Source organism: Cyphellophora attinorum (assembly GCF_001299255.1).
Source record: "Cyphellophora attinorum strain CBS 131958 chromosome Unknown Contig3, whole genome shotgun sequence".
Taxonomy (NCBI): Eukaryota; Fungi; Ascomycota; class Eurotiomycetes; order Chaetothyriales; family Cyphellophoraceae; genus Cyphellophora; species Cyphellophora attinorum.
In genome coordinates, this window is record NW_017253231.1 from 962775 (window position 1) to 975299 (window position 12525).

General features: G+C 54.1%; 5 protein-coding genes across 5 annotated transcripts; 2 read left to right on the plus strand and 3 right to left on the minus strand.

Moving 5' to 3' along the window:
* Window positions 1-111: 111 nt before the first annotated feature.
* Window positions 112-1020, plus strand: AB675_8632 (uncharacterized protein; the record flags this gene model as incomplete). Its single annotated transcript, XM_018149094.1, has 1 exon — window positions 112-1020. One exon carries the CDS (start codon window positions 112-114, stop codon window positions 1018-1020), a length of 909 nt encoding a protein of 302 aa, XP_018004425.1.
* Window positions 1021-1826: 806 nt separating this feature from the next.
* AB675_8633 (uncharacterized protein) lies at window positions 1827-2258 on the minus strand (the record flags this gene model as incomplete). The annotated part of the gene is made up of 1 exon (XM_018149095.1): window positions 1827-2258. One exon carries the CDS (start codon window positions 2256-2258, stop codon window positions 1827-1829), a length of 432 nt encoding a protein of 143 aa, XP_018004233.1.
* A 2265-nt stretch (window positions 2259-4523) lies between these two features.
* On the plus strand, window positions 4524-5852 carry AB675_8634 (37S ribosomal protein MRP4, mitochondrial; the record flags this gene model as incomplete). Its single annotated transcript, XM_018149096.1, has 2 exons — window positions 4524-4554; window positions 4603-5852. The coding sequence occupies 2 exons, from the start codon at window positions 4524-4526 to the stop codon at window positions 5850-5852; spliced, it is 1281 nt and encodes a 426-aa protein (XP_018004650.1).
* A 3354-nt stretch (window positions 5853-9206) lies between these two features.
* On the minus strand, window positions 9207-10432 carry AB675_8635 (Vacuolar protein sorting-associated protein 74; the record flags this gene model as incomplete). Its single annotated transcript, XM_018149097.1, has 4 exons — window positions 9207-9257; window positions 9304-9797; window positions 9866-10112; window positions 10160-10432. 4 exons carry the CDS (start codon window positions 10430-10432, stop codon window positions 9207-9209), a joined length of 1065 nt encoding a protein of 354 aa, XP_018004399.1.
* A 521-nt stretch (window positions 10433-10953) lies between these two features.
* Window positions 10954-12525, minus strand: AB675_8636 (putative aspartic-type endopeptidase OPSB; the record flags this gene model as incomplete). The annotated part of the gene is made up of 1 exon (XM_018149098.1): window positions 10954-12525. The coding sequence occupies one exon, from the start codon at window positions 12523-12525 to the stop codon at window positions 10954-10956; it is 1572 nt and encodes a 523-aa protein (XP_018004278.1).

A 12525-nucleotide genomic window follows, 5' to 3' on the forward strand; every position in this document is an offset into this window, starting at 1 on the left:
GCTGCAGAGTGCCTGGATCACTGCGCCGGTGCTGCACACCTCCATATCGTTCAGCGGCGACCACGTTGTTGACCGTCTGTGTAGATCTTGCGGTCTCAGAAAGTCGCCGGAATGTACGACTGGCAAAACTTCGACGCCGTCTTCCACACCAAACCCGACCAGTCCCCCGACCAGAAGCATGCAGAAGCCGCCCTCAAGCACCGCAAAGAACTAGGCGGCGAGCTCTTCTTCGATCGCATGTGGACGGCGCTCCGTCTGCCGAAGCCAACCAAATCATACCCACCAAAATCCAACGCCGAACTCCGCGCAACGTGGAAAGCCATCCTCAAAGCACAAGCTGGCGACGAGCAAAAACTCGCGCTCCTCTACTACCTCATCCTCGACACGCGCAAGCAAGCCCTGCAGCAGACATTCGCAGAGCGAAGCTTTATTCCGCAGAAATATTTGGTCTTGGTCACAGGGTTATGGCAGCTCGATCAGTGCCATTTCCCTCAGGCGTTGGAGTATTTGACTGACCCGTCACTGATTCCGCTTACATTTAGCGATGAGGTTCTCACGGTGCTGCTCAAACACCCGAAATGCGATAACGCGCTCGCTATGGCGTTCTACTTGACCGTGCGTCCGCCCTTGACGGACTCGAGCGCGCTGTACGCTTACTTCGATCTCCTCGCTGGGACCAACACCACCGAGGCCTACTACTTCGCAAAGTCGCATCCACAGCATAAGAATCTCTTCGAGAAGCTCATAGCGCACGTATACACCTCAAAAGCAAGCGACGAGCGCACATCTGCAGCTCTGCAGCTGATCAGCCTATCGTTCACGACTGAGGAGGAGGCGTGGTTCGAGGAAGCCCTCCTACACGGCGAGGCGTCCAAGACGCCTGGCGCGAAGGACTCGATCATGGCGCGACGATTGGCTTACGGTAGACTTGTGAACGGGTCCGATGCGCTTTCTAGGTACAAGGGCAGCAAGCTCGACGGGGTGGACTGGGAGACTTTGCGGGGTATTGCTGGCGGGTGAGATTTGCTACGCAGCTGAGGCTTGTGAAATCAACCTGGACGAATGAATGCGAAAATGCTAGACATCAATCATGTTAGAAGTCCAAGGTCCCCCTGTGCTGGACGATAATGACGACCGTTGGTACGCAGCACGATGTGCCGCATCGAAGGCTACCAAGCAGACTATCGCGAAGGGTGCCATTTAATCAGTCAGCTACATTGCACCACGGGAGGACCCAACATTAGCAGATGCGCTGATGTGCACCACCGACGCTTCAAACAACACGTCGCGTCCACACCATGAGAAGAAGGGCTAAGGCACAGCCTCTATGGTGAGATCGAAGCTGTCCCAGCAAGACAGGACACGACATGAGGCTGATGGCAGCGAGCTGAGCACCGAGCACGAAGACATTTGGAAGCTTTGGTGGGAGTAGTACAGGACGAACAGATTTGCATTACTCTCCAGGTGCCTAGAACGGGGCGCAGGGACTTCAATAAATACAAGAGGATCTGCACATTTGTCCGTGTTGACAGCTTTGTCTCGCTTTCCAACTCCGACTAATTGCTCCAGCATAGGCGCCTTCGCTTGGTATTATGACACTTTACACGATCCTGGCACACGCCTCTTCTCTCTTTTTCGTGCCTCCGAATCATACATGTAAGTCCCCAGCTGTACCCAAAATATGTTCTCAAAGAAATGGCGGCTTTGAGATCGAATAGATCGTGGTGAGATTTGTGAGGTTGTGAAGGGGTATCTCTGGTCGACATGAGGTCTGTGCGGGAATCCAAGCGTCCATGCCTGGCCGTTCGCATGGAACCGTCACACATTTACAGCATCGCAACAGCAGCAGCAACAGCCACAACAACGCTGCCAGCCCTCAGGGCACCTGCGCCAGACGCCTTCTGCTCATCGCTACTGGACCCAGTGGCTGAACTGCTGGAAGCGGTACTGGTTGTGCTAGCCTTCTCATCAATGAACTCCGCTCCACCATCCCCAGAGCAGATCTCGCCCTCGGGACAGCAGCCGTACTCATCATTGTCGCCTTTCTGGCACAACTCGTCTGCCTTGCACCCGCCCAGCTTGTCCGGGCAGCAGGTGTAGCTCTCCGGGATGCAGGTCTCGCCGCAGACGATGTCGCCAGACTCGCAGGTGATGTCGGCGCGCGCGAAGAGCTTGGTGATGGGGATAGCGCCGAGTTGAACGTTGGCGGCCGCGAGGGAGAAGAGGGAAGCGGTGGCGAGGGTGATTGAGAAGCGCATTTTGGTGGTTCGGTTGGGTGTTGGTGCTTGTGGTGAGAGTTCGAGGGTTCGTGGGCGAGACTTCTACGTGAAGGTCTCGGGAGTTGTTGTGAGCGGAAAGTGTCGCGTTTGAATTGCTCGGAGGCTTGGTATAGGGCTGGAATGCGAGTTGACTTCGTGCGGTATGCAGATCAAAAGAGAGTGGACAGCCCGTTGGGTGCTGAAGGAATCAAGCAGAACGACGCTGCTGCTGGAATGGGAATGAACGAGTGACTGGTGGCAGCGAGTACAGAAGTGCTGGTAGAGAGGAAGACGAAAGGGAAGAGGGAGGTTGATACAGGGGAAGTTACAGAAAGAACGACCGACAAACGTTCCTTCCTTGGGAGACCCGGGGCGGTAGCCAGGCAGGCGAGAGACCTAGAACCCTAGCAGCCATTTTTGGGGCGCAAAGCCTCACGTTGCTAACGTGCTAGAGGTTAGCGAAAGCACCTCGTTATGCCTGCAATTCACCCATTTTGCTTGAGCTGCTTCTGTACGAGGTGCTTGCAGAGCGGTTTGATATGGTGGAAAGCGCGACCCGCAACAATTTCCCAGGGGCTCCGGGGCCAATCAGTGAGGGCAAGCTACCAAGGCAATCTCCTATTTTCTCTTGGCCTCCAGCTTGAGCTGCGCCGTCGGTCTCGACCACAAATTGCTCGACATGGGTTTCATCCTACCGCATGTTCGGCAAGGCGGGCTCGCGGAGAGAGAGCACGCCGTCGTCAGGTACAAGTGGTCGATATGCGCAAGAGCGGCGCTGTCTTAGACAGCTTGAACAGTAATGTACAGGATCTCGCTATAAACTTGTTACAGTAATGTCAAACAACAGCATCGGCTGATCACAAATGAACGGCATCCAAGCACACTAGGCGAGCGTTGAGAAACCGCGCAATCGACGTGTCTTCAATTGTCTTCATACCCTGAATCGACAGTGATGTCCAGGGCTCGCTGAGCAAGAGCATCTGCTTCAGAGATCTATCGACGGACAATCCTCCAGAATCGGACGGCCATGTACTCTTCCATCTCAGATATGGCGCGATGAATATCGCGAATGAGGTCAAGATGCTTGACTGGTTTACCGTCTGACTTACGCCCTCCATTCATTTCCCACTTCCAGATGTGAGTACTAAATGCCTTCGCAACATATTCACTGTTGGTCTGAATGACCAGCTCCCGCCATCCGTCGAACTCGCCGTTGGCCTGCCGCTTCAGAAAGATGACGATGGCATTCCGCACGGCTTCGAGCTCAGCCCGGGAGTTTGTTTGAGGATCCCTTGGGTCCAACACACCGCAAGAGTTCCACTCACAGTTGTTGCCGAAGAAGACACCAAATGATGCGCGAGAATTGGGATTAGATGAGTTGTTGCCACGACAGGCTCCGTGGACCGAGACTACAACCGACCTCATTCGAGGCCGTAAGTGAGACCCTCGGTACGGGAAGTTCATCAGCCTTTCATGTCGCAACTTCGGACTGTACTTGACGAGTTCGTCTGCTGGTAGCGTAGGGCGACCATAACGTGCTGTTTTTTGGGATTGAAGCTTCGACGTGGCTGGTCGTCTTAGTGACCGAGACCTGCACTGCAGTTCCTGAGAGACTCACTGGTGTTGTTGCTTTGACTCGGCCCATGGCGGGCACAGCTTTGTGCTCTCAAGGTCGATGCAGCTGTAACTATAGTCTTCTCTCCGACATGCCGGTGTTGCGGGTGCTTGGGAGAAGGCGCTACGACTAGTTGAAAAAGTGAATATGTAGTTCGAGGAATCAAGAGGAAACTGCCATCTGAGGGTCAAGGCCAGTGCAGAGAAGCAAAGAATGACAAGTCATATCCGAGGTATTGGTCAAGAGGATTGGTTGCTTCATGAATTTGACAGGAGACATGGTACTCCCCGCCTCGAGCCTTACCGTTTCTTACCATTCGGACCTGATAAGCAAAGTTTCAGGTTCACGCACAGCTCAGGCTAATCACAAGACCTGTTCCTAGGCTTGAATGCTTACAGTACTCACAATAGTGAATCTCGCAGAGTTAGAGTAGGTAGTGTGCAGTGTACATACTAGTGCAGAGCAATGAGAACTTCGATAATGTCGGGACAGGGCAGGCGTGTACCCATGCCCGAAGCAGCTAGCGTAGCTTCCTCTTTAGGACATTTATCTGTCCCGCGCCAAACTTGGTGGAGTGCTTTTTGGAAGCTGGTGATGTAGACTTTCATTTTGCAGAGGTCGACTTTGGTTCCTCTCATCCAGCCGCAATCATGATCATCAGACAATTTTGCGCCCGTCACGGTGAGTTCCTCTTGGTCTCAAGGTCTAGGCTTACTGACACCCTCGAAGGGCGAACAACTATAGCAAAGTCATGGAGACCGAAGAGTGCCTGCTATGCGACCACCATCAGCGGCAACGAGAGGAGCTTGCAACCTCCAGCCGGCGAGTACCAGGGCCAGACGACTTTCCCTGGACATCCAGATGAGGCTTCAAGCATGCTAGATACCACCGGTCTTCCTCCCACCCCTCGAACAAGAGCTGTCCTCGAAAGCCTGCAGTCATCTCAATCCTCAATATCAGCAACACAGCGCGAAGTCGGTGCCTACGTATCGGCTGCAACAGGCGGCGTCACCGCAGATCCAACCGCTCTGGTCCAAGCACCTCCCGCCAAGAGCAGCCGTAGAACAAACCGAAAGGCGCTCCAAGCAATCAAAAAGCAGAAGGGTGCCGCGTCTGCCCCGAACCGGGTGGGAAGCCATCTCACCCAAACGTATAACCCGAGCGACATCTTGGAACGTCCTCCGACACCAGAGGCTTTGACACTACCCGATCTTCTCGCTCACCAGACCCATCTCGGCCACCACACATCTCTGTGGCATCCCGGTAACAGCAGCTACATCTTCGGCATTCGAGATGGAATACACATCATCAGTCTCGATCAAACATTCGCGTACCTCCAGCGCGCAGCCAAAGTCATACGGAACGTGGCCTACCGCGGTGGTCTAATCCTCTTCATCGGCACGAGAGATAACTTTGCCCCGATAGTCACCAGAGCTGCGCAAAGAGCAAAGGGCTACCACATATTTGACCGCTGGGTGCCCGGAACCTTGACAAACGGCCAGCAACTGCTGCGGGACTGTGCAGTCAAAGTTGTCGACGTCAACGACAAGCAAATCCCAAGCTACGATGACTTAATTTCGAAGGGGAAACACAGCGTCATTCGTCCCGATCTCCTCGTTTGCCTGAATCCCCTCGAGAACCCAGTTTGTCTACACGAATGTGGGCTCAACACTGTACCGACCATCGGCATCATCGATACCGACGCGAACCCTGCGTGGGTGACCTATCCGATCCCGGCCAACGACGACAGCTTGAGATCCGTCAGCTTGATCGCCGGCGTCCTATCTCAGGCGGCAAGGCAAGGTCAGGAGAATAGGCTGGCAGAGGCAGAGGCAACTCAAAAAGCGACATACAGTACGGGGCCCGTTCGGGACTGGCTCGCGAGGACGCAAGAGTTGGTTGAGATCGACGTCAGTGAGAGCGTCGGTAGACAGGAGGAAGATCAGTCCGGGACTAGGAAACAGCCAACGAGTGATTGATGTGCCGACTTTCGCAAATCACTTGACGACACGTTAGGATGTACTCTATGTACTTGTACACAATCTACGACCTTCTTCGGACTGCAACAGATCGCTTGATGCACTGCCACTCTTGCCACGCTTCTGGGCGAAGCACGCAGACACACCCAAGAGAAGGGCATCTGCTCCTGTTTCCATTGCTGGGTGCGCCGTACGTACGTGCCATTCATCTGCCACACACTTCCAGCCGGAAAAGTCAACATCAGCTGGTCGCTTCTTCGACCGTCGTCTCGCCCCATCGACTTTCACATGCAAGTCAAGAAATATGCTCAAGCTGCTCACATACTTTCCGCTCCGCCTGTGACTACTCGCTTGTAGGTTTCCGCTGATGTTTCTCAACAAGCCTGATATCCAGTTTCGAGTCATCGGAACTGAGTCCAGCTATCCTTTTCTCAACTCTTTCTGGCTATAAAGCAGCCTTCCCGCCCTCACCTTCCAGATCTTTTTTTCTCTTCCGGGGCGGCTTCCTCCGTCCAAAGCCGCCCCCTATCTGTCACTCTTTCTGCAGCTGGTCTGCAACCACTCTACCTCCAGGACCAACACCTCCTATGCCCGACATCTTCGAGCCAATTCATTACAGGCTGTCCATCATACGAATCGACACAGTCCACCAACATTATCACTATCGCTCCAACATTTATACCACCATCACTATCGCTCCAACACTCACACCACCATCACCTCCACAAAACAAATGAAAATCCGAATCAATAAACATGGCGTCTTTCCCACCCAGGCCTCAACGCCACGGGGACAAACGTCCCTGCAGGGAAATAGGGAGCCACGGATAAACGATCACCTGTACCCATCCAGGATGATCTCGTGCGTAATGCATCAGGGCTGCCCGTTATAAAGAAGAGAGGCCAACACAAAATAATCCAGGCAAACAGCCTGGACCTACCCGAGGACTATGTACCTCGGAGGCTACCACCATCCGGAATCCTTCCCGGTCGGTGGTGCAACACAACTACTACAACTACAACAACAGGACATAGGAATACAAAGATGAGTTGGCTGGCGAAGAGCCGGGCAGGCAGCAGCTTGTCATAGGGCCCAATCAACTCAAGTTCCATGTTCGTACAATGAAGTATCCGACATACTAAACCCAAAAGCGTCAGGCACGCGTGGCCTTTATTGTCGACCACCCGAGGACCCAAATACTCGGAGGCCGCCAGTGTCAAGGGGATGTACATCAGGGCCATCCGAATATATCCTCTTCTGCATGGCTGGCTTTATTTGATTCCCCTGCATGAAGCGCGCAGGTGGATTTCTGATTTAGTTCCACAAAACGGTTATAACGAGTGGAGAGATCTTCGAATCCAGGGGTGGGTGCACGGGAACGACAATCGCGTAGGATACCTCCCCGACGCAGGCCGCGGGAGACTTGGGTGACAACGGTCGCAAGCTGGCTCGTCGACCATTCACAAGAGACTGTGAGGCAGACGTGGTTTCATGACATGTAGGACGATGGAGAACCATGGCCGAGTCTCGAGATCGAGACAACCACTCTGGATGCTTTCCCAACTCCAGACTGCCACCAGCTTTGTCGCACACGACAGCGGGTTCAGAGCGGCAGTGGGACCATCGCTAGAGACCACAACTTTGAGGAAGCATTGGACCTGGGGATTTTGTTTCCCGAGTGGCTGTCAAGGCTGCGCCCACAGACTCACCATAAAGTACTCGAAGCTGGAGAAATTCAGCGCTGGAGGAATACTGCCGCTGCAGAATCGCAAATGTCAAACGTCGAGGAATGGCAAACATCGAACGCGGAAGGGTGGCAGAGATCGAACGACGGAGGATGGCAGATGTCGAACGCTAAAGCCTTTGGCGGAGTCTGGCGTGAGGAGAGCACGACGGTGCCGTGCATCTCACTGTGACTCCAAATCTCGGGAGTGGCTCACAAAATAGCTTACCAGCGCGCTCGGGGGGGCCAAGCATTAGTCGAGAGACAGGCGACTGTTGCTTGGTAGATTCGCGCGCATGGGAATGCAATGCTGGAGCTCGCTGAGCCGATAGTATGTGGCAGCAACTTGCCTCGCTGGCTCGAGGCCGACTAAGTGCCGGTCCCACAGACACTGAAGCAGTGTCGCCTCGCACCGCCGGCATTGATAGCGGCCTCACAGAGCGACCGGCGAGCCAGCGCCGCCTATCCGTACCAACGACGTCGAGAAACATCGATTCCAGCCAGGATGGCCGCATCACGTCACTATACGCCGACAGCAACAAGCACTCGCGACATAGCTCATCATAAGTCACCCTAAGTGCACCGAACAAGTCAATGACGCTCTACGACAGAGGCACATGCTTCCGCGCTCCCCGGCGGACTGACTCCATGTGACTGGAAGGCAGAGACTGACCTCGGCTCATGAGCGGGAAATACTGATGCGTGAGGTTCTAACAGTGAGTGCTGGCGGAAGCTGAGTGTGCATTGCGATGATGGCCGCATCTTAGCGTCCGGCGAAGGTTGGAAGCTGGGCGAATTCGTATGTGTTTCGGTCAGGGACTGTGGGTCATCGTTGTGACGTTGGAATGGAGATGAAGAGACGACAGATGGACAAATTGGACAAGACAAGGGTCGTAAAAGCGAGCTGTACATAAGATGGTTATGTACATTGTACTCGTACTCCCCAAAGACGAAATCTTCCTGTATCATCTCGTACCGCTTGACTGCATCATGAGGCCTCGCGTTGACGGTACAGCGGAAGTGCCACAGCAGTGGAACGACTAATAGAAGGTGGTCTGTCGTGTGCCGCTGTTCAGCAATATCACCTGGGCTGGTTTGAAGAATTTTTTGGCAACGACATCCTCATTCGTTTTGAGCACGATGTTATCATTTTCCCATTCCAACGATGCGGCACCAACCTGCAAATATGTCCTGGGATATCTCTTCGTCGACTCTCTTGACCTACCCATCGTTCCCGACACGGCAGACCTCGCCAAGTGGCGCCGCAGCCTCATGTCCTTCGTTTCCCGTTCTTGGGCATCTCCTGCTGCTACTAACACGTCTCTGCTTCAGCTCTTGTGGCCGTGAGATATATTCAAGCAACGTCGTGATGTTCCACCTAATCAAGCGTTGGTGTGCTCTCGCCCAGCGGCGTGAGTGATTTCACACACCGACATGCGTTGTTTGCGTCCTCCCGTGGCTGGCTGGCGCAGGTCCAGAAGCTTGCCTTCCATCCGGTAGACAGCCTGCCTCTTGCGCTGTCCCGACCTCATATCAGTGTCGGAGTCATTCGTGTCTTGTCTGGAACAGTAGGAAACATGTAATGCACATCCTGGTGCCATATGCGACCGAACGCATACTCTGAAGATCGCTCATAGAAGTGAGTCCAGCCGTGTGAAAACGCTCAGGCAAGCAGCGACGACCTGTGATAGTCAGCATCATCATCAAACATTTCAGCATGATACACACCTCAATCTGCAACTCCTTGTCCTTGTTATTTTCAACCTCCTCCGTAATCGCCTGCCCAATATTCGCCCCAATCCCCTGCTGCCCACCAGCACGCTTACCGAACGGCCACTGGCTGTACTCGGCGAGCAGCTCATCAACCTGCGCAAAAGCCCTCTCCCTCGACTCATGCGTCATCGTAACCAGCGCGTTTTCCAGCACATTGGCCGCATACGCGGCACACACCATGCTTATCGTCCGCAGGTATCGGAAGTCCATCTCTTGCGGCAGGAACTGTGAAGCCGGGAGCACGACTGTCCGCTGGGAGCACACTCTTTGCACACGCTTGCGGATCTCGTCTTTTGCTGCGGTGTCGACCACGGGATGTGTGGGCATGTCGAAGAGAAGGAAGTTCTTCTTCTCGGTGCGGAGGATGCCTTTATCCACGAGGCCTTTGGCGAGGCGCTCGCGGACTTGTTTGAGCTGGTAGCCGATTTTCATAAGATTCCACGTCTCGCCTGGTTTCCTACAATTAGTTGTTGTTTCGTTGTCGACGCTGTCGAGGCTGCAACCGCGTGCGACTTACCGCTCAGCAAATCTATCCACGAGCTCACGCTCATCTTCTCGCTCGACTTCATCATCTTCAGTGTTTCATCGAGGAGGACCTCGCCAGTCAAGGTGTCATCTATCACCTCGATCGTCCTGTCGGCGAGCGGAAATCGTCGTCGGGCTGAATCGTTCTGCATACTTATCCGGCCGCGCAGGGCCAGCTCGATGACGATGCAGCCTCGTAGTGCGTACGATATGTTGTCGTTCCAAAATGACAGATAGCCCTTCCTGCATTAGTGTCTCACATCTCGAGGAGTTGACCATGTCATACCTGTTTATCCTTCAAACCCAGCAGCAGCACATCCTCCATCAACGTCAACTTGGGCTGTTTCGACCGCTCGGCATTCTCAGAGATATCTCTGGGGTCGTATGCGATCTTGTGGCCATTCTCGCTGGCCTCGTACGCTGTCTCAGGTGTCCGATCTGTGTAGTTGGGTTTGGTTGTTGGTGATGCAACGCGACTGGCTGTGTCATCCTCAGCACCTCCCGCACCGCCGCCTCCTCCTGCACCGCGCCGTCGTGTAAGGCCTCCTTGACTGGCCATGTATCAAGCACGCGGTGACGTTCGCAGGAAATATGTTGTAAGAAACGCAGGAAGGGATGGGTGGGTCTTTAAGCTTGTGTCTTGTGCCCGCAGTCAGACAAGCGAAACTATTCGTCCTATCGTTCTCCGTCAGGCCAGTGATGCCTATGGATGGAGTGGTCGAGCAAAAGCGAAGTCGTCTGGGCGTCGATGTGTTGGCTGCATAGGCATGTGCAAGTCAAGTCTGGTCATCTTCAAGATCGCGGAGAGACGATTACGATCCCTATGGAGGGAAGTCACCGCAAAGAACGCCAAGCCTAACCCTTGGAAGACGAGGCGCTCAACAAGGAATCTATCGAACGTCATATCAGCCGTGTCGATACCAGATGGTTCAAGTATGTTCATTCTAACGCTGGATACTTTTGCTCAATACAGCTCTTTGTCGTGACGCGACAGTGATATCCATATACGCCGTCGACTTCGCGTCCCGGGGCCACTACCAAGTGCCCGGTATCCTCGATTTTTCCCGCCTGGCCCTAGAATCACCACAATAGCAGTCCTCCACCGAAAACCATTCCCAAGACCACAACCGCGCAGCTTGCAAGACCTTGCCACTGCATTGGCCGAGCCTGCACATTGCTACTAGCAGCACCACTCGAGGTAGAGCTTGAGCCTGAACTTGACCCAGTCGCCGAAAACTTGAATGTTGCACTTCTCGATGTCTGCTGTCCGGACTGGATATCACCCGTGGCTGTGGCTTCTTGCGATTCTCGTGGAATTCCGGTGATCGTCTGAGCAACAGACGCCGCAGTAGCTGTGGAACTGACGCCCGGAATCGCGCTAGAGGAACCTACCACCTGAACGTTGCCACTACCTTGCTGAGCCTTCGAGTTCAGCTGAGCGAGCGCAACCTGCTGATTTTCCAGATCGTACACCACATACGCACTTCGGAGGAAGGAGTCGCCGAAGAGGATCGGAGCCGAACCAGCAGCCTCCATGGCAAACTGGCAAGCGTCTTTGCCGTCATGGAATTTTGGCGTTTGCCCATCCGAGGTCTCCAGAGGGACAACGAATTCAGAGAGTGGCACCTGAATAGATGGTCCGCCCTCTCCGCCGAAGGTGAATGTGAAGGTAAGGTCGTCGTTGGCCAGCTCACAAGGCACGACATTTCCAAACTTTTCTGTGGTGGTCACACCCACACCGTTGAATATTTGCTCGGCAATGTCGTCTGGTAGAAGGGTATCGGTGGTGCCCGAATCAAGAATCGCCGGGGCTGGGCTAGAGGGAGACGCGTCGAGGTTGTTGCCGCTGCCATTGACTTGAAGACCTGTCCATGCCACAGTGAACGAAGTGATGCTGTTGGACTGACTGTCGAGCTGAATCGGAAGCGCCACAAGGTTGCCGGTGTACTTGTCGCTGTCGACACCGCCAAAGAGGATTGATCCAGTATTCGACTCCAGATCATCGAGCCACAGCGAGTACACTCGAGACTTGATGAACCCTTCGCTCTGGAGCACATCGATTATGTTTGGGTAAGTGAAACCCTGCGAGCCTTGAGCGCCAGTAGCGCCTGATTCGTCTGCCCTGAAACCTACGCCCATAATGCCCACTCCCAGACTGTTGAGATTTGTCGCAGCTGCCATTGTCATGTTTGTCAACTGCGTGTTGCCGAGACTGAGAGTATCGGAAATGTATGATCCAGTGATTTGAGTGCCGTCAACGTATTCGATCTGGAATTCAGGAAGTTGTGGATCCTTGTATGTACTTGACGCCTGGACGTCGTATGTGCCGACTGGGCAGTTGTCTGCGCTTTCTCGGCAGACGTTGGCATTGTTGGTTGGGAACCAGATATCTGACGAGCCTGTGTCGAGCTGCAAGGAAAAGTCTTGGCCAGGTGTGCCGACAGTGACATTAATCAGGTAAAGAGAAAGCTCATTGTCGAGACCTGAGAGGACTGTGCCGCTCTGTCTTCGTCTGAGACCTAGAGCTTGCTCGCCACTGACAGTACGCTTGTGAAATTGAAAGCCGAGCGTGCCAGGTTCGGGAACGGCGAGCGCGGTGTGTAGTAGTGACAACAGAGGAGCTATTGCGAGGATTGAGGTACGTGACAACAT